Here is a 22,830-nt window from a genome sequence, read left to right as displayed (position 1 = left end):
TCTAGACTATATTGTGTGTGTATGGCAGTCATATTCCCACCCTTTGCCCCCCTCATGATGTCCCCCCGCTCCCTCCACCTCCCTATTCTCCCTTATTTCTCAAGGAAGTCCCATTCTCTATCACAGTGTAAAGTGGCTTTTTTTTTTATGGTCATTTGTGCAGTAACCATTAGATATATGAGAGTGAAATATACATTTTCTGATGTGTAAAATCAAGCTCGTCAAATCTATAAGACCAAGATTTACTGTGGTGCATTTTTTTTCTCTATATACACGAGGGGTAACATTTTATTTTTTTTACGACAGATATTGCGGTAACCGTAAGCCATATGAGAGTGAAACATAAATTTTCATGTGTGTAAATTCAAGTTCTTGAAATCTGTAAGATAAAATTTTACCTTGGTGACAGTTACCAAAAAAAAAAAAAGGAAACAAAAATGGACCCTTTCTGCGGATCTGGGGATTGGGACTGGGAGATATGCTGTCGTTAAGGGTTAAAACGTCTTCAGTTAACGTATTTTCTGCCATCACTGACCTTAACAGTAACATGAAATATGGGTCTGATGGGGTCCCTCCTGCTGTTCTCAAGGACTGTGCTTCAGTGCCTACACCTAATCTAAGTAAACACTTTCACCTTTGCCTGTCAACTTGCACCTTTTAATCTTTCTGAAACGCTGCTCTCATTCAGCCTGTCCCAAAGAAGGATGACCATTCCCAGCCCTGTATTTCAAAAATATTTTAATCTATTTTTGACCAAAATAAATTAAAGCGCTTTCCCTATCAAAGCCTTCTTTTCAGTCATCAGTAAGGATTCTGCCAGGATTGTTCCACTGGAGATCTTGTCACCTACCTTTCAGACTCCTGGTCATCCTCCTTTCCGTACTTTGGCGAAAGTTTGACATTGCACTTGACATTTGAAAGGCTTCCGACTGAGTCTTGCACAAATTTTTAATTTCCAAACTGCCCAGTTACAGTTTCTATAATTCATTTTGTATCTTGATCGCTAGCCTCCTTTCTGGTTGTTCTATAGCTGCTGTTGTAGAGGGCCACCGTTCTCTTCTTAGAGCTAACAAAAGTGGTGTTCCCCAGGCTCTGTCCTGTCGCCAACTCTCTTCCTTCTATTGATCAATACCCACTGCGCTGTACATCTAACCCTATCCGCTCATAAGCTGATGATTGTGCCCTTCACCTTTCCATTTTCTTCTCACAGCGTCCATCTCAGCAATTACTTCAACAAACAGGGGATGATACTGTGGCACACCTAATATCTGACTTGGCTCCGATCTCTGATTGGCTAAAAGAAATCTTGTTGTTTTTAATGCATCAGAAACTAAGTTCTTACATTTTTCAACCTGTCAAAATCTTCCCGCGGAAGATTTTGACAGATCTCTAAACATACTTGGGGTTTCATTCTCTCAGGATTTATCTTGGAAAGATCATAATACATCTCTTGTAAAATCTGCCTCCAAGAAGCTAGGTGTCCTAAGCCATCTCCGTGCTTTCTTAATCCTCACATAGTTGTTGACTTACATCGCTCATGTGTGGGAAGCTCCCCACATACAACCCTTCTTAAGAAGGTGAACCCAAGGGCTTCTCGTCTCATTAACCCTCCTCCTCTAACTGCGTCCTTTCAACCTCTGTCTGTTTGCCGCACTGTTGCATCTCCATCTCTTTTCTATTGCTACTTCAATGGTGACTTCTCCTCTGGACTGTCTGCTTGCATCCCTCCACCACTCCGGTGGGCACATAAAACTCGTCTAGCAGCAAATTCCCATCCATTTCTGTTCATCTCTCTTATGCAAGAGTTCCCTTTTACTCCCAGTCCTTCACATATGCAACAGGTCAGCTTTCGAACTGTCTTCCTCTGTCTGTAAACTTCCAACTGCCTATGACATCCAGTCTTCCAAATGCAGTTTGTCCAGGCATGTCAAAATGAACCGATCTTCAATATGGCTCGCTGTGATTTTTTTTTTTTTTTTTTCCCGGAGGGAACAAGCTTGCGGGCTTCTTGCCATTGGTTCCTTCTTACATGCCTAAGAAAAATTCAGGGTGCAATAGCATGCTGCAATTCATCAGCCCCTTTTCCAGGGGATACTAGGGAAGTTGAGGGACTTGGATATATTAACTGGGGTTTGGTCAGCTTTGCAATGTAAGACTAATTTTCATCTTTAATTTTCTCTAGAAAGGACTAGATTAGAAAAAAAAAAGAACAAGAAGGCGACTAGGCGAGAGACGTCAAAGAAAGAAAGGATCTTATTATACAAGTACAAAGAAAATCGTGCTTTGAAAGTTGAAACAGACAGCATATGAATACTGAATATATAAAAAAAGTTCATCCACACACACACACACACACACACACACACACACACACACACACACACACACACACGTTCAAGCCATTCACCATATTTTCTTGCAGTCCTCACGCCCTCCCTCCCCCCTAAGAAACCATCCATGTTCCCCTAGGGAGGCGTGATCCACCAATTGAGAAGTACTTCTGCAGAGTAATTGGGACCAATGCATCGTAGTGCACCTGGGTCTTTTTTCTCCAGGTCAGTACTGGTGACTGCAGTTCCAAAGCAACGGTAATTGGTTCATGGCTTTCCATGACCATTGTACAACCCTTTCCACTTTTCTGAACTGAATAACATTTGTCACCATTCAGCCCATCTCCCTATATTAAGCAAGTCTCTGTGCAGCTCTATCTTCTTGAGGGAGGAAACATTAACTGTTAGTTTTGTGTGATTTACAAATTTTGTAGTTCAGCTGAACATGCCCACATATATAATTATGAATGCGGCAAAGAACAAATGATAATGGTCCTACGGCTAAACCCAGGAGTGATGCATTTCACTTGTATGTTATGCCCATTCTTATGTTTCCATATATAAATCTACATCCAGCCGAAAGATATGGTGGTTTTATCAAAATGCAGATGTCCCATTGTCTTCTTTATTGGGTAGTAATTTCGGGAGGATATGGATATACTCTTCACTGGGAGACATTCGGCCATGGATTGGGATTAAATTGATGTCACCATATGGCTCTGAAGTGCGATGTCAGTAGAAAGAATAACCCTGTTGCAATTCTAACATCAACAATTCAGTGCATAGTCCGTGAAATATCGAGGCCAAGCAAGTACAACACATTCATACTACACATATTCAGACATTGGCTGCATATATGGAGCATATGTAGGATAAACATTATAAAACAGTATTAAGTGGTGGTAACAAGGCTCGGATTATGACTCATGTGGCTCCAGACACATGGAAAACCAGTAATATGACAGTGCATAAAGAATAGTAAGGTTCGAGATGAAAATGGTAACAAGAACTTTGTAATTGCCCAATGGACAGTCACAAGTCTCCATATACTGTTTCCCAGTGACCTTGACCCCATCGGGGAGATTTGGATTTTTGTTGTCAGCAATGATCCATGCCAGGCCACATAATTTGGGGCCATCAAATTCCTTGCACAGTCTCTGTTTCACCTGGAATCGTCGGGAGACTCTGAGGCGAGAATAATAATAACTAGAACCCTGTGACTGTCCTACAGACAGTCACTATTTCCCACCTACTGTTCCGTAGTGACTTTGATCACACTGGGGAGATTTGAATTTTTTTTCTATCAGCAATGGTCCACGCCAGAACACATAATCTGGGCCTTCAGATTCATTGCGCAATCTCCGGTTCCCCTTGAATCGTCGGGAGACTGGGGCCGGAAGAATATTTATGTCTTTTTTGTTATGTATCCACAATAAATAAAGTTTGCTATGCAGTAAGGTAAATATAATATTAACAAGCTCTGAAGATCCTAAAGTAACTTCTTATGTAACATCAACAAGCGATCTGACAAAGTGTCGAAAAACGCATGTGTCTGGTACTGTTTCTTACAATGACCTTGACCCCAATGGGGAGATTGTATTTTTTTTTAAATCTGCAATGGCCCATTCCAGGACACATAATCTGGGCCCTTCAAATTCTTTGTGCACTATCCAGTTCTCCTGGAATCTTTGCATGTCTCCACCTACATAGTACGTGGAGACTAATAATAGCAGCGAAAAAATGGAAACTAATTAAAAATCCATATTTAAAATCGGAAGATGACAAATGAATCCTGTGAGGAACTAGCAAAAAGGACTGCAATCAAACAAAGTAAGGAAGGAAGAGCAGCTGTTAATTCAACACTAATTTATGAGCACACTGAAAAATAAAGTATATTGAAAAAAGGGGTTCATCAAAGAAAATAAGATATTAGAATGACTCTCTCTCTTATATATATATATATATATATATATATATATATATATATATATATATATATATATATATATGTGTGTGTGTGTGTGTGTGTGTGTGTGTGTGTGTGTGTAATGCACTGTACTAGTTCATGAAAGGTAAGAAAATAATGAACTTACGAAATAATAGGTAAATACACTCTAAAACTATGAAGATGAAGTAAGAATACTAGGTACAGTACATCAGCAAACATTGAGTTAGTAGAAGGAGAGTCATACAGCATGATTATTTGTTATCTAGAATACTACAAAAAAAAAAAAAAAAAGTTTTTTCCTCCTTGTTGGTCACTTTTTTTTCTACAGTTTTTAATTTAAAAAAAACAAATGTTAAGAATCCATTGCATGTCTACAAGGCAAATTCATCGGTCTCTTCCATTTTACAGTGCCCAATGGGGCAACTGCAACGTTTATAGATAGAGATGGATATGAAATATTGAAAATATTTTCGAAGTTTCTCTCTGCAGAAAAGCTACCGAGAGTGTCCATTTTGTTCATCAAACAGCGTTTTATATACACTGAGAGCATCTACCTCAGCAGTAAACTAGCATCGTCGTCATTTCTTAGTTAATCGCTCTCAGTTCCTTTACTCAGATGAAAATCATGTTCGACTGCATATCTAACTGTGAAAGGAGGGAGGTCTGAAGACTTCCATGTATTTTATTGAAATATATGTTTTGGAAAACAATCCTGACATATGGCAAGGACTGTGTGTACAGTAAAACACAAAAAATGCACCTCTAATCCAGTTTTCGTTTGGCTCCCAGTGAAAAGAGGCATCTGAAGAGAGCTCGCAGAAGGCGGTAGAGAAGCCAGAAGAGCAGCAGCACCACGCCTGCCACGCTGGCCCACACATCAACATTGTACAACTTGTACCTGGGACAGGAATACATCACACAATAATATAACGTCAAAGATGAAACCAACAAAAAGTAATGTAAAAACATGAATAATTATGTGGAAATTTTAGTGGTGCACAGTAAAACCAACACTAATTTTAAACAGTGACAAATCCTATTTATGAATTTATTGTTGTATAAAACTGTAATTATTACGCCTTCATGGAGATATTTTTATTTACATATAACATTTTTTTTTCTACTAGGGCCACAGCATTAAACAGAAAACAATAACTCTACTGATACCTTGAGTTTCCGAAAATTAAAAGAACCAGTTGTCAAGGAAATTTGTGATATCTTGGAACTGATCATTGACAAGTAAAAATAATTTGACCCTGACTAGAAGTACAGTGCAGATATAATGTCTGGAATGAATCTCATAAGGATTGCGCCAGCTTACTAGTTTTAATTATGGTCCTGCAAAGCCAGCTGGCATAATTTTCAGCAACTCGCCCTGTACTCTTGCACGAGATGCAAGCTATGTGTGTGTGTGTGTGTGAACTACCAGGCTATCTGATGGATTTGGATGACATTTCCCAGGTAATTTTATTCATTACTATGAAGGTCTTTCACTGTGTGCAATTCTCCAGCCATGACTTAAATGGTTCAGCCCCTACACAGAATATAAATTTCTCAGTAATGGTGAAAGGACTGCAGATTTGGCCTTAACACATTAGTACATGTTGTACATTGGACCTCCATTCACAATGCGATATCTGGGGGCATCACCCTCCCTGTGGAAAGGTCTGCCCTGTCCCAGAACTAAAAACTATCAGAAACCGGGGAAATTGAGCACATGGATTTCGACGAAACTTCACAGGTTATTTCATTTGGTTCCTTGATGATGTCTTCCACTATACAAAAGTTTTCCATCATAATTCTAGGGGTTCAGCCGTCCCCTAAAACTTGTTAGGGATACAAAATAAGGGAAGGATGGCAAATATTGTTTTGATATCTTAGTATATGTTATGGAATAGGCTCCTCTGTGAATTTTTTTTTTGTTAGGAAGAAGAAACCAAAGGCCACGAGCCCGCAGTAACTGTTCCTTCCAAGAGAAAAACAAAATAAAAGAGAGAGCCAAAGTCAAGATCTGATCATTTTGAGATGTTTGGCCACACTGCGTTTGAAAGACTGGAGATCATAGCTAGCAAGAAATACAGACAGAGAGAGAGTTCCAGAGCTGACCTGTTGCATAAATGAAGGACTGGGAGTAACGGTTAACTCTTCCATTAGAGAGTTGGACAGAAAAGGGATGAGAGTTTGCTGCTACACGGATGCTATGCGCCAGTCGTAGAGGTGGAGGAATGCATGCCGACAGTTGAGAGGAGCAGTGACCATTGAAGTAGCGATAGAAAAGAGATAAAGATCCAACCTTGTGGCGAAGAGACAGAGGTTCAGGGGAGCCAGTAGAGGGGGAGAATTAATGAGATGAAAAGTCTTTGACTCCACCCTATTGAGAATAGCTGCATATGAGGAGCCTCCTCACACATGATAGTTGTACTCTACACAGGGGCGGATAAAACCCCTGTATAGAGTCAACAATTGTGCAGAGGTAAAGAAGGAAGGAAGTCGGCTTAGAGCAACTAATCTCTTGGAAGCAGATTTTACAAGAAATGTAATATGATCTTTTCAAGAAAAGTCCCGAGTGAATGAAACCCCAGGCATGTTCAAGGATGATGCTGGATTAAGCTAAATAATATTAAACATTAGTGGGTACACCTATGGAAGATTTTGTTTGGTTAAGTGTAGGAACTGAGTCTTTGATTCATTAAAAACAACAAGATAATTTTTATCCCAGTCAGAGATACGAGCCAAGTCAGACATTAGGTGTGCCATAGCCTCATCCCTTGTTTGTTGAAGTAACTGCTGAGATGAGCGTTGTGGGAACCGAATGGAAAGGTGAAGGGTGGAGTCATCAGCATACGAGTGGATAGGGTTGGATGAACAGCTTAAAAGGTAATTGATGAATAAAAAGAAGAGAGTTGGTGATAGGACAGAGCCCTGAGGAACACCACTGTTGATAGATCTAGGAGAAGAATGATGGCTGTCTACAACAGCAGCTACAGAACGACCAGAAAGGAAGCTATAGATGATGGCACAGAGAGAAGGATAGAAACCGTAAGGGGGCAGTTTGGAAATTAAAGATTTATGCCACACTCGATCGAATGACTGAGATGTCCAGTGCAATGGCAAAGCTTTCGCCAAAGTCCCGAAAGGAGGATGACCAGGAGTCTGAAACGTAGGTGAGAAGATCGCCGGTGGAGCGTCCCTGATGGAACCCATACTGACGATCAGAAAGAAGGTTGTGATAGGAAAGATGCTTTAAAATTTTCCTATTAAGAATTGACTCAAAAACTTTTGAGATACCGGATGTTAAAGCAATTGGACGATAGTTAGAGGGTTGGGAATGGTCAATCTTCTTTGGGACTGGCTGAATGAGAGCAAACTTCCAGCAAGAAGGAAAGGTACAAGTTGATAGACAAAGGCGAAAGAGTTTACCTAGGCAGGGCATAAGCACAGAAGCACAGTTCTTGAGGACAACAAGAGGGACTCCATCAGGCCCATATGCCTTGTTAGTATTGAGGCCTGTGATAGCAGAAAACACATCAGCTGACGAAATTTTAATGTCACCCATGAGGAAGTCAGAGGAGGGAAGTGATGGAGGAACAGCACTGGAAATGTCCAAGGTGGAATTGGAGAAGAAAGTCTGAGCGAAGAGATCTGCTTTATCAATAGAAGAAATAGCTCAGAATCATCAGAGTAGAAAAGAGGAGGAAAAGATGATGAGGTAAATGCTAGAAAGGTTTTTGGCTCGGTGCCAGAAGGAGCTGGAAGAATTCGAGTTGGAGAGTTGAGAGCATTTGTTACGGATGAAATTATTTTTTGCAGAGCGAAGAACAGACTTAGCACGATTCCAGGCAGAAACATAAAAAGGATGTGATTCAGGGGTGGGTTGGCTTCGGTACCTTTTATAAGTCCTCTCCTTGTTGCAGGCAGCATTAGAACAAGAGTGATTACCCCAAGGATTTCTTTCATTAGTCAAAGGATATGAGAAACGAATGTATGCTCCCATGCCCGAAAGAATAACCTCCGTAATGCAAAACGCACACCCAGATGGCTGCCGGCCATTACTACTACTACTACTACTACTATTACTACTACTACTACTATTACTAATACTGCTACTTCTAGTACTATTGCTGCTGCTGGTGCTGCTGCTGCTGGTGCTGCTGCTGCTGCTGCTGCTATGACAATGACGGCGACACACTGACTGTATCTCGGGATATCATCCCTTCTCAACAGATACTGTATATTTCTTTATTGCTAACAGATAATACCCCATCATGCCTAAGCACGACGAACGTGATTTATGATACAGTAATATTATTTCATAATTCTTCCAGATCGGAGTGCTTATCATAGGACTCGATATTCAGTTTCCTTGTTTTCTCTGAGTGCACATGAAGAAACTACAGAGGTGTATAGAACAACAAGGCCGAACTCAACAGTATCAAGTTTTCAGAAAAATGAGTTTAACCCGCTGCATCCCATTGACGTGAATAAACATCCACATGTTTTGTCACTGCCAATCCCGTCGACATACATAAATGCAAATCAGTTGCAAGGACCCTAATTTGCACAATATTCAATTTTCGTGAGTGATTTTTGGTACGTATACACGGGACTCCTTCCTCTACAATTTGCCAGGCAGGGACAGTGCCTTACCCAGCATGACCTCCCCTCCCCTGCAGGCCACTGTCTTGGCAATTCACATGTTACCAGTGACCTGGCCAGTAAAGACATGGCATGCAACTTTACGAAATTCAGGGCCAGAGTGATTCCCCAATCAATAAAAATGTGGAGGACAAATTTTACATAGCATTAGAGGAAGAAACAGAAATGATGATCAGGTAATGTCGCCAAAAAAGGTCATGTATATTAATGTGTTTTGTGAGTGAAACAATGCTTTTATTGCCTAAATTATTGTGTGAAAACCAATATACTCTCGTACTACATATAAATTCGTACCAAATAAATAAATAAACACCATTTATAAGTGGTGTGGAATGCTTACCCTCCCACAGAACTCATGTTCTTTGGAGCCAGCCTGATAGAAAACACAGTAAGGTGAGGAGGTATTGCTACCTGTATCGAGTATTTTAAACCTCAGGTGAGCAATTTCTCTATGAATTTTCGATGTTTCTCACCAAAAGCGGAGGTTTGAGCCAAAAAAAAAATTTCTAAAAATGGTTGGGATTGGGGGGAGTCAGTGGTGGAAAAGTGGTTGGGACGGGGTGGTTAAAGTTTAGCTTCCTCAAAACTTTCATATCTCCACCAACTGTTCATCAATTTCAACACAGGAAGTACCTATGATAACGGCTGGTAATGTTCATGATGGTGGTAACAAGGACTCTTTACGCAATCGCGATCATGATGCCGACATAACGAGCGTTTAAATGAGTAAGGCTTTTTTTTTAAAGCAAAGTGGGAGAATGTGATTAAAACACATAAATATATAAATAATGATTGAAAACTAAATAATGAATGGTAAGACAATGGTGGCACACTCTGTAATGCGTAGACTCCACTAAAGAAGTTGATGGTCTGGAGATGGAGGTGTAGGGTTTACTAAGTTTCCTTTTCCTCTTTGCCTTGGTCTTTTTCCTCTCACCTACATTTCGTACCCCTTTCCGTACGTACCCTGAGGCACTTGGCTAGGTCTCACCAGCACTGCTACTCACTATTCCAAGTATTTTTCCAAATAATGCTCTGAAAACACAGCACTAACTGTCACACGTGTGTAACACGTGGGCGTTGTAAACACGCTGCTGAGAGGGTTTGTGGGCGAGGTGCTCGTTGGCTGCTATGGCCTGCCGTGGTCGCTGGCTGGCTAGGGGATGTGCTGCGTTACAGGATTGGTCAGGGGGCTGGAGGCGAGTTCACCATTGTGGCACAACACAGAACCCTGAGATTCACCACAGAAGCTGCCGATCTGGCGGGTTTTACACTGGAAATTTGTTCACAAATATTGGGTACCACAAATATTAGATACCACAAGGGCGAACTAACAATCATGTAGCCGAGAAAAAGGAGATTTCAGTGAGATAGGAAACGGATTTCCAAGGGGGTGGCGAGTTCCCCATTGTGGATCTGTACAGTATTTTGGTAACTTAGTCTCCACATTTATCTGTTGTCCATGGTATCCGATTTTTTTCTCTTGTGAAATGTATCAGTAAATTTCATTCATAATTATGTTTTGTAATATATAATGGCTGTCAGGACCACTTTTAATCCCTTAGCCCAAGTTAGGCATTGATGTTTCATTATTCCTACCAAAAGAAAATTTACAGCACTCAGATTTTCAATGCTGGATTGAAAACATTTGACACAGTGGTAGACATCATCTAACCATTTACTAAAGGAACGCTCGTTAGCTCTCTTCAGTAACAACAAAATGAAAGTAAATCATTTAAAATATAGTGCTGCATCGCTGCAAAGGGGTTAACGGTAATTATGAATATGGTCCATCCACAAGTTACACTAACTCAACAAATATTTGTCACCATACATGGACATTATTGAGGTAAGAGTATAGTGAAAAAAAAATACTGCCAGGAATGTACGGTACTCTTCTATGGCTAAACTGACCAGGACTACCGACTACTGAAGCACATACTTGGGAAACGAGTAGGGAAATGTTGCCTGTTAGCATTTTCAGCTGATTTTAGTTTAAAGAAAATATTGTATTTGAGAAATTACGTACTTACAATATGTTATTAAAATTATCAAGTCTCAGTGCACACATACCAAACACTCTTCATTTGTATCTCCTGCCCTCAGATCAGTCAGGAAGTGGTTGAATAAGCTCTCAGCAAATATAGTTCACCACGAGTTTGTGCTCAGGCAGTGAAACATTCACTTTTAAGTGTGTGAGACTTTCATGTCAATAATTATAGTGTAGCCATATTCACTAGCAAGAGTCTTTATAACCATAAGAATCATATGTTTTTTCTTAAGCCCATCCTGCAGAATCCTGGAAAACTGTTATGAAAAACACCTTTGCTTTACCACTGTGAACAGCTAATACAGCAGTGATTCCAGGATTAAATTTAAATAACACCTATTGCAAATATGGTAGGGTAAAAAACCTAGTAAGATCACTATATTACTAACATCACTGAGGAATCAGACAAAATCTGTATGATCAGTGGAGTTCATACCATGGCATATCTAAGGCAGGGCAGCGGAGGTGTGCAGCTCCCTTATGCCTCATGACGTATTCCACCCAGTACACAGCCACCTTACTGGGATGCTGAGGTTGGTCCTTCATCACCGCAGATTGGTGTGCTACCCGTGTTCTTAGTCTGAGAGTGAAGTAAATATCAATAACCATAAAATATCACTTCAGGGAAGTACTTCATGAACTTTACTAAGGATACCACACGGTGCTCTTACTTAGCAAACAGAAGCTTCCACCTATATATTGCCAGACGTCTCAGTCCCGCAAAGGGTGGCCACAAACAAATAGCCTCCATATCGCCCTGTCCCCTGCCATTTCACTGCCCTCCCCCGAGCTCACACCTCCCCCTCTCAAATACCTTTCCATTCCATCCCTCCATCTCATCCTTGGCCTCTCCCTCTCCCTCCCGCCCTCCACCTCACTCAGATACAAGCTTTGTTAGTCTCTCACTCTCAGTCCTCTCCACATGGCAAACCACCTCATTGTATTTCTCCTAACACTCTCAATCACATCTACATCCACACTGCAAAGCTTCTTCACTTCCTCATTTATCAGTCTGTCCCGCCATGTAACTCCACATGCTCCTGTTAAATAACTCATTCCCGCTTCCTCACTCTTGACTTGTGTCCCTCCAACAAGATCCAAGCTTCACTTCTGTACATTAAAGTTGGTGTTTCAGTAATATCATGCAGAGACTTTTTTTTACTCCCATGCTTACTTCCCTTTTTCTTATCATTCTCAAACAACCAGCAACCTTTCTTCCTTGTCGTACCCTTTCAAGCACTTCATATTCTAAACTTCCATCTTCATGCATCACACTACCCAAGTACTTAAATGCACTCACACTTTCCATTCCCTTATCATTCAACCTCACTGTACATTCAGTGACTTCATTTCCTTGAAGATCATAACATTATTGTTTCCTACATTCACCTTCAGTTTCTGTGTCTTACACACTCCTCCAGCTTGTTCACCAAGCCTTGCAGTTCTCCCTCCTCTTCATTTAAGAATGCTGTATCATCTGCAAACAACAATACAGAAAGGTTCCAAACACTGCCCTCTCTCATTAGGACCACTCCAACATCCACTGACCTACCTTGTATCTCTTTTATAACCCCATCCATATACAGATTGAACAAACATGAAGACATGACACATCCCTGTTTCAATCCAACATTCAGATACAAAAATTCACTCAGTTCACTACCCACAAGCACAGCAGCCTTTTCAGCCTCATACATACTCTTCACGGTATTCAACATCATCCCATTTACTCGATATATTCTTAATATTTTCCACATTCCTTTTCTATCCACTCTGTCATATGCTTTATGCAAATCCATGGAGGCTGCATACAACTTCATTCCCTTCTCTGGAAACTTTTCTACTAAAGACCTAATGATGAATATCTCATCTACACAACCTCTTCCCTTCCTTAAACTTCACTGTTCTTCTCAAACTAATTCCTCTGTTGTTTCCCTAACTCTGTCAATAAGTATCCTTCAATATACTTTGCCTATTACACTGAGATGACAAATACTTCTACGATTACCACACACTTGTTTTTCCCCTTTTCCTTTGTACAGGGTAATAATTATACCTGACTTCCAATCCTTCGGGACTCTACCATCCTCCCAGGCCAATCTGAACATCTCTCATGTCCTTTCTACACCTAACTTTCTCCCATGGTTTAGCATTTCACTACAAACCCTGTCAATTGCTTGGGGTTTCCCAATTTTGACTTTCTTCATTGCTGAAACTACTTCCATCCTACTGATCTCTTCCTCCCTTGTCACCACTCTCCATCTCCCAGCCATTCCCCAGGCACTTATCCTCACATTACTTTCATTCTTAATATTTAACAGTTCCTTTAAGTGCTCTCTCCATCTGCTCACTTTTTAACCCTTCTCCACAATCAATCTACCATTTTTGTCTTTCACTCCCCTACTACCTTCTTTATGATGCAGTCTTACTCTCTTTACCTCTTTCCAGAACATTTTTTTACGTTCCCTCCACTTTACATGCAAATTCCTTACAAACTCCGCATCCACTCTCTTCTTACTCTCTCTTACCAATCTTTTCTCCTCCCTCTTTCTCATTACATATAACACTCTCTTCCGTCTCTCAACTTCTTCCATGCCTCTGGTTACCATCCACCTACTATATGTTTTCTTCTTTTGTACAAAAGCTTGCCTCACCTCATCATTCCACCATGCTGTTTCCTTCATCCCCTATCTTGTTCTCTGCACTGCACACACCACCTCACATGCTGCACAGATTTCTTCTGTGAAAATCTTGCACACACCTTCCACCTCCCCCATTTGCTCTAGATCATATCTCCCCAATCGCTCCTCGACTTCTCTCTTATATTCTTCCTTTTTTCCATTATCTTGCAACATTTCTACCGTCCTTGTATGGACAACTTCCTCCTGACCTTCCCTCCTATTCGTTCATTGGACTTGAACCTTGACCTTCACCACCACCAAGTAGTAGTCAGAAAGGCCATTCCTCCAACCTCTGTATGCTCCTGCATCCATTACATACCTTCTTATTGTGTCATGCAAACACACATAATCAATCATTGTCTTCTGTTCATTCAGTTCACCACCCACGCTCCTCATCATTCGCCACGTATACCTGTGGATCATTTTGTGTCTGAAGAGGGTATTGGCTATCATGAACCCTATCCCTGCACAAATGTCCACCAGAGCACTGCCATTCTCATCCACTTCTGTAGGCACATGCCACCCCCCAACTGCTCCATCGACCTTCACATTCCCTACTTTTCCATTCATATCTCCAATCAAAAACACTCTCATTCCTCTCAAACTTTTCCTTGCATGCTTCCACAGAACTCTTTTTTCACCCTGCTTGTTTGATCTTGCATTGTCGCATATATGACACACAATCGCCCACATTTGTATTCCCACTTTCAATCTTATCCACACAATCCTTGAACCAACTGGTCCATACTCTCTTATATTCTCCTTCCATCTCTTGCAGACAACAACACACACACACTCTTTTGCCCTCATGTTCTAACCAACTCCCACGCATGTACTCCATCCATACTCCCACTCTCTCACACTCTTACCTCAACATTTAGTCTCAGTTAATCCATATAAGTCCACTTTTGCACCCTCAAGCATCTGGACAATCTCTCACCTCTTCACCTCATCATTCGCACCCTTTACATTCCATGTTACAACCATATCATGTCCTTTGTCCTTTCCTTGGTCGTCACTTGTTGATCAGTCCTAATCCGAGGCTTCTTGTTTGTATTTTTAGTTAGTTGGTTTCCGGGGAGAGGCACTAACCCTTCGCCAACGCACTTGTTGACACTTAGGAAACACGTGTTGGTTGGTTATCAGGTTACAACCAAGTATATTAAATGATTTCCTGGTTTACAGGAAATCATTTGGCTTGTCACTCGGTGTACACTTACTTGAAATAGATTACCATTACACTGAGTGAGTGGATACTGGGGGCCCCCACAGACCACATACCAGAAACTTCATTTAAGAATTTTTTATATAAAATGAACAGAGGAAAGAATTATAATTTAAATTAGTGAAATATCCATACATCATATTACATGTATCCCCCATTCATGAAACATCTGTAACAGTTGGACTTGAATTGCTGTTGGTTAAAGTTTGTGGGGAAAACTGTTCTGGGGAAGCCATTTCCAGAGAGATACAATTCAGGGACTAAAAGTTTTCTGGTAGACAGAAGTTCTGCAATATGACAGTGTGGCACTCCAAGTCTTGAGCTCTACCAGATAGCCGTGTAGCACAGGGGAAGGCGTGGAGAGGCGGCACGAGGAGTGCAACTTCGTCTGAGCATTTGCCAAGAAAGCATTTAACATTCTTTCTTACTTAAAAAAGTTTCTTACTTGAAAAGTTTCCTGTTCTTTTAGTACAACCTCTTATTCGAGCTGAGAGTGCACATGACTCTCGTAAATTATTGCTAACTGCTCGTGAGTGATGGAGTTATGGATTCGATTCAATAACCCAAGTGTCTTTGAAGCGGTTTTAGAATGTGATCTAATATAAGCTGTCCAACTGAGGGTATTGTTAAGTGAAGCACCGAGAAATTCAACGATTTTAGAGGTAGGAAAATTGGTTGCCTTGAAGGTCATATCAAATCAGGTAATACCTGTCTGTCAGTAACTTTTTTATATTTTGGTTTTTCTAGCATTATATGAGACAATGATGTTTTGTCCCCATTCAGTGATCTTAGATAAGTCTTGATTTATGGAGACTGCTGTACTGAGTTGGTTTTTACAGATATCAAACTTTGTGTCAGGCTGCGTGAGAAGGAACCGTGAAGCGTTGAATCATCTGGATACGAGCAAATGGGATTGTGGGTGATAAACAGATCATAAATATGGATGAGGAATTGCGTTGGAGCCAGGACTGAATCCTGGCTTCAACCCAAATCCTATTTAATCGAGTGGAAAATGGAATGTACATCATCTATCGAGTCAAAATTGGAATATAGATTATCTACTTTTATCTGTGTAACCGAAATATGAGGAAATCACTGGAACAAAAGATGATAGGCCATAGCAAAGGAGTCTGGATAGCAAGGAATGGTGCCACACTCTATCAAATGCTTAAAAAATATCAAAGGGTACTGTTTGAGTTTCATCTTGGTCAGTTAAAAAATATCAAAGGGTACTGTTTGGTATGAGTCAAGAGACTATGTCAACAGTCGATCTATCGTGGCGAAATCCATACTGTTTGTCACTAAATAAGTTGTTGGATGCAAGATGTTTAACAATGTGCTTCATAATTACAGTCTTAAATACTTTACCAAGAGAAGATATGAGAGCAATTGGTCTGTAATCAGAGCTGTCAGAGGAATTTTCTTTTCTTGGAATTGGGTGGATATTGGCTTCTTTCCATTAACTAGGGAATGAAAAAGTACGAAGGCATAATCTGAATAATTGAGCTGAAACAGGATAAAGTTCCTGGGAAAACTTTTGCAAAACAATTAGAAGAATTCCATCTGGACATGGAGCTTTGTTGGCTGGTAAATTGTCTAGTATGGATTTGACGTATCTAGTCTGTATCTTATGCAATTTCGGTAAAGTCAAATTCAAATACAGAGACGTTCCGACTGACTTCCTCTAAGGTATGATATTTGGTAAACTTACTATCAAGGATGTTCGCTTTTCCACGTAAGTCATTTATAATATTTCTATCTGAAGATTTTACTGGGAGAATGCTTGATGACTTGTCAAAGTTATTATTGAAAGAACTGAGAGTTGACCAAAATATTACATTGTCATTAGGATTATTCAATAGTCTGGAAGCTTGGTTGTGAAGAAATTTGATTTAGCGAGATTTATTACTGATTTTGCGTGGTTTCTAGCCATTTTAAATTGAATGAGGGATCCGGCTATTTTTATTTACATTAAAATTAACATGCTAAGGACTTCTGGTTCGTAGCACTCGCACGATTGCTGTCAACCCATTTTGGGAGGGAGTCCGATGCTATAGTAATTTGTTAGCTAGGTATGAACACTTCCATACAAGATTGTATTAAGTCATTCATGTGTAGCAGGGTAGAACTGATGTCACTGGAAAAGAAATACTGCCATGGAGGATAATTTCTAAATCCATCCCAGTCTGTCGAATCAAAGTGCCATCTTGTCACACTGACTTGTTCAGATCGGAAAGGTTCGAGGCGACTGACTAATGAAGTTTTCATGAAATTGTGGTCGGAGGATCCAAATGGTGACAGGACTTCTATCCCGTATTGATCTGGGTTATTTGTCAGACATCGGTCCAAGAGACAGGCGCTATGGTCAGAATTGTCTGGTATTCTGGTTGGTTGTTTTATGGATTGCATGAGATTAAACGATTCTGCAAAACAGTCATTTTCCAGAGCAATATCATTAGTACTGGCAGAATGCAATAACCATTCAACATTATGGATGTTAAAATCACTCAAATGGTATTTTCAGTGGTAAGGGTTTAAGGTTGGTCAACTGTGTAGATATGGAACCAGATACACTGGGTTCTGCAGAAGCACTGGGGGAGCAAAATAAACTGTACAGAGATATTTGGTTATAGCTGGGTAATTTTCTTTGTATAGTGAGAAATCAAAGTTAACTGAAGTGAAGCTCAAGATGGTGCCAACTTGATATTTAGGTTTGATATAACAACAGCTGCCACCCTTGTTGCCAAAGTTTCTGAGGAAATGGTAAACAGGAAAAGTAAATAGGCGTAAGTTTACTGTAATGTTAATGGAAGCAGAGTTTTGTCTAGTACTCTGGTAAATCAATGAAATTTCCAGAGTTACATGACCATCAGCTCTATAAATCATAAAAACTGTATATTAAAAACCCTTGCTGCTGAATTGTCCTGTGTCATTAAAAGCCCAACTGTGCCGTTGCATCTTTTCTTAGCTGGAGATTGGAAAGACGAGACTGTGTAGCTCTTTCTCAGTTAGAGTGGCTTGAGACTGAATGGATATTGGGATAGCGTCATGGCACTAACTCATTCAACAGCTTAAATTTCCAACTACTATTATTCTGTCACCAACATCTCAGTATATAATCAGCGCAATGTTGGGGTCAGACATTACCCAGTCCTATGCATGGTATATATATATATATATATATATATATATATATATATATATATATATATATATATATATATATATGCAGTATGTTCTGTACATAAAAATAAAAGAGCAGTTACATGGTACTAAAACAAAAAGAAAATTGTTTCACCTGCATACGCTGAGTGTTGTTAAAAATTATTTTAACCAGATTCACAAGAGGATGGGGAAAATCCTCTTTGTAATGATTTAAGGATAAACACAAGACTTATACGACAAACAGCCTCATTGTTTCTGTAACAGAAGAGAGGAGAAAGAAACGGAGACTCCATTCTAATTAATTAAGTCCTGAAAGATGTGAAAGAGTATTGCTCAAAATTTCACAAAAGTTTGAGATGGGAAACATGATTATAACGATAATAAGAGTGAAATCATTACAGAAGAGCATTAAGAAACTTACTCATTGTTTGTCAATACAAACTGTATTTTGTCCTTCAGTGTGTCTGGCGTGAGGTCGTCCCAGAGCAACACACTACCCCAGCCGTCACTCTCTACTTCCCTCATGTTGGTCTCCTGGTCTGCAAACACAGGCATTCCCAGGACCGGCACCCCATGGTACATGGATTCCATAGTGCTGTGCAGTCCCCCGTGAGTGATGAACAATCGCAGCCGAGAGTCACCTGGGAAAAAGGTCATTAAACCTCGCTTATAGGCAAGTTGGTGAATAAATGAATAAATAAAGAAATAAATAACAGCAATTAAAAAAAATAATGATAATAATAGTAGTAGTAGTAGCAGTAGTAGTAGTAGCAGCAGTAGTAGTAGTAGTAGTAGTAATGGTAGTAGTAGTAGTAGTAATGGTGGTAGTAGTAGTAGTAGTAGTAGTAGTAGGGTACTACTACTACTACTACTACTACTACTATTATTATTATTATTATTATTATTGTTATTATTAAACTAATAATAGTGAAGATAATAATAATAATAATTATAATAATAATAATAAGAAGAAGAAGAAGATGAAGAGGAAGAGGAAGAAGATGAAGAAGAAGATGAAGGTGAAGGTGATGAAAAAGAAGATGATGATGAAGAAGAAGATGATGAAGAAGAAGAAGAAGATGATGAAGAAGAAGATGATGATGAAGAAGAAGATGATGATGAAGAAGAAGATGATGAAGAAGAAGAAGAAGATGATGAAGAAGAAGAAGAAGATGATGATGAAGATGATGATGATGAAGAAGAAGAAGAAGATGAAGAAGAAGAAGAAGATGAAGAAGAAGAAGAAGATGAAGATGAAGAAGAAGAAGAAGATGAAGAAGAAGAAGAAGATGAAGAAGAAGAAGAAGATGAAGATGAAGAAGAAGAAGAAGAAGATGAAGAAGAAGAAGAAGATGAAGAAGAAGAAGAAAATGAAGAAGAAGAAGAAGATGAAGAAGAAGAAGATGAAGAAGAAGAAGAAAATGAAGAAGAAGAAGATGAAGAAGAAGAAGAAGATGAAGAAGAAGAAGAAAATGAAGAAGAAGAAGAAGATGAAGAAGAAGAAGATGAAGAAGAAGAAGAAGATGAAGAAGAAGAAGAAGATGAAGAAGAAGAAGAAAATGATGAAGAAGAAAATGATGAAGAAGAAGATGATGAAGAAGAAGAAGAAGATGAAGAAGAAGATGAAGGAGAAGAAGAAGATGAAGAAGAAGAAGATGAAGAAGAAGAAGATGATGATGAAGAAAAAGAAGAAGATGAAGAAGAAGATGATGATGAAGAAGAAGAAGAAGAAGAAGATTATGATGATGATGATGATGATGAAGAAGAAGATGATGATGAAGAAGAAGATGAAGAAGATGAAGATGAAGAAGAAGAAGAAGAAGAAGATGATGAAGAAGAAGAAGAAGAAGAAGAAGAAGAAGATGAAGAAGAAGATGAAGAAGAAGATGAAGAAGAAGAAGAAGATGAAGAAGAAGAAGAAGATGAAGAAGAAGATGAAGAAGAAGAAGAAGATGATGATGATGAAGAAGAAGAAGATGATGATGATGATGATGAAGAAGAAGAAGATGATGATGATGATGAAGAAGAAGATGATGATGATGAAGAAGAAGAAGAAGAAGATGATGATGATGAAGAAGAAGAAGAAGATGATGATGATGATGAAGAAGAAGATGATGAAGAAGAAGAAGAAGAAGATGAGGAAGAAGAAGAAGATGAAGAAGAAGAAGAAGAAGATGAGGAAGAAGTAGAAGATGAAGAAGAAGATGATGAAGAAGAAGAAGAAGATGATGAAGAAGAAGAAGAAGATGATGAAGAAGAAGAAGATGAAGAAGAAAAAGATGAAGAAGATGTTGAAGAAGATGAATGATAAGAATATATCAAACAATGTTTTTCTTGGCAAGACTGTGCAACGGCAGCAGACCAGCAGAGTTTATTACTCTTACTTTGGTTAAAAAAAAAAAAAAAAAGAAAGAAGAAAAAAAAAGGATGAAAGGAATATGAGTTCGTACCAAGAATATCTTGCTGGGGGAGCCATTTGCCAAGCCGGACGTTGGGGGGAAGGTCCTCCATTGTGTCCTTGTCCCACTTCCACAGGACTCTCTGCTTCAGTGACCCGAACACCTCCACCAAGGTCCTACGATGCCTAGCCAAAGCACGGTAGAAATATGGACATTTCTCAGCGTAACAGATAGTATAAAGATTAATCATATTATCATCGTACTGGAGCAGCTTGGTACTTTCCTGTCATCCAGTTTACATGGAGACTTAATGGCGAGAGTATACTGTGCAATTATTGTTTTTAGCAATTATTATTGCTTGCTGGAATCTTTCGATTCGGCAAGCATGTTTGTCAGGTCCTTATGTTTGTTGCTTGCTGGAATCTTTCAATTTGGGAAGCACGTTGGTCAGTTTCGTATATTTGTTTGCTTGTTTGTTTAGACTCTACATGTCACAATTTTCCGCCAATTGTTATGAAAAAAAAATCAGAAGGTAGATATCCATTACCTGGGAAATTGTCGGGACCCAGCGGCCAGCCCCGGCACCATTATTTAAAATTTTGAAAATCAATATTTTTCTTGTCAAATTGAAGAGAAACATCTGGCGAAACTGGCAATGCAATTTTTACCTTCCTAAACCCATTCTGTGCTTCACAGTGAAGAGTGAACACATGACTGCCTACACGCTGGTGAAAACTAAGCAGACACAATTGAATCCATCCGGCAAGTGCACTGCCTATGGCAGTTTCCCTGCTTGCCGGAATCGAAAGATTCGGCAAGCATGTTGGTCAGTTCCCTATGTTTGTCCGTCTGTTTGTTTATTTGTTTGCTCTCTACAGGTTGCAATCGTTCTGAAAAAAGCCCATTAGGTAGATGTCCATAAACCCTGCAAGCCTATTGTTTTTCATTAAAATCGGTCAAAGGCCCTGGGCTGGGTGGGGAGTGGAAACCCCGCAATGGCCATGGGTAGGGAAGTTGTCAGAACCCAGTGGCAGGCCAGACACAACTTTTTCAAAATTCGAAAATCGAGTTTTTTCTTACTAAATTGAGGAGAAACGTCTGGCACCTCTGGCAATACAATTCTTAGCTTCATAAACCCATTCTGTGCTTTGCAATGAAGAGCGAAAATTTTTGCCAAATACTGCCTACACAACGCTCAAAACTAAGCAAACACATGTCTGCTTACACGCTGGTGAATATTAACCAGACACAATAGAATCTATCCGGGATGTGCTCTGCCTATGGCAGCTTCATTTTACTGTCAGTTAATCTGTAACTAAAAAAGGCAAAAGTGTTGTGTTTTCTAAGCTTTTTGCAAATACAGCAAAATATTATCCATTTAATTTTTACTCCAAATTTGATAAATGACATTAATCGAAATATCTACATCAGCATGTATATATATATATATATATATATATATATATATATATATATATATATATATATATATATATCATTCTATCTATCAATCAATCAATCTATCTATCTATATACATACACACACTGTATAATGCTGCAAAGTAATGTTACATCTCCGGTACATGCTCTCTGGTAACATGTAATTTTTTGCCATTTGATTAACTATATTCAGTAGAGCCCTGTTAATTTATAGGGGGGGGGGGCATGGTCCGCCCCACCAAACTCAAATATATATATATGAGGTGTTTCCCTACCCATCACTTGGAGATGCACCAGGTAGCAATGGGATCCTGTCACTGGTGATTCCTGCCGCTGAAATCCAAGAATGTTTAAATATACAATGTAACAATCCTTGAGGAATATTGCAAACTTGACACTCTAAGGACTGAATTAGAAAGAATTAGTTGGGATAACATAAGTCTGCACAAGATCTGCGAAAAAGAAAATTTAATACAGATCCAAGACAACAACAACATATTTTACTATATACGAAAGCAAAATGAAAGGGTCAATGATGTAGGATTTCTAGTTAATGGAAAAGTTTGAGAGGACATTGTTAAACTCAGCAATGTGTCTGACAGACTATCATGGACTGTAATGAAAGTATGCAAAAGATACACACTGAAAGAATTACAAGTATATGCATCCAGTTCTCAAAAAACAGACGAATCTCTCATAATATGGAGAAGGAAAAGACCGGATATACTATACTCATCGGAGATTTCATTGCGAAAGCTGGCATATCGCAAAATAGAGAAGCATGTATCGAAATACAGAATAGGAGAGATGATTTCAAGAAGCTGACATGGTGATAAATTTTGCTGAAATATGTAACACGTCAATAATGAACAAATTCTTCCACACAAGACTGGGAGAAATTGGATCAGAAGCCGAAATGGAGAAACAAAAAATGAC

General features: G+C 39.4%; 1 protein-coding gene across 1 annotated transcript in view; it reads right to left on the bottom strand.

Annotated features, from left to right (window-relative positions):
- Nucleotides 1–5,040: 5,040 nt before the first annotated feature.
- Nucleotides 5,041–22,830, bottom strand: part of LOC145401609 (UDP-glycosyltransferase UGT5-like) — a 41,600-nt gene continuing 23,810 nt past the window's right edge. The window contains exons 7-10 of the mRNA XM_080273802.1: nt 20,506–20,639; nt 18,477–18,696; nt 11,421–11,564; nt 5,041–5,176 (exon numbers count right to left, since the gene is read on the bottom strand). Coding sequence (XP_080129928.1) covers nt 5,041–5,176; nt 11,421–11,564; nt 18,477–18,696; nt 20,506–20,639 — 634 coding nt within the window. The remainder of the gene's footprint in view (nt 5,177–11,420; nt 11,565–18,476; nt 18,697–20,505; nt 20,640–22,830) is intronic.

The sequence above is a fragment of the Coenobita brevimanus genome, chromosome 56 (assembly GCF_032717465.1).
Source record: "Coenobita brevimanus isolate Jiangsu-jjx chromosome 56, ASM3271746v2, whole genome shotgun sequence".
Taxonomy (NCBI): Eukaryota; Metazoa; Arthropoda; class Malacostraca; order Decapoda; family Coenobitidae; genus Coenobita; species Coenobita brevimanus.
The sequence above is the reverse complement of the archived record's forward strand: the minus strand, read 5'-3'. Positions and strand labels throughout refer to the sequence as shown.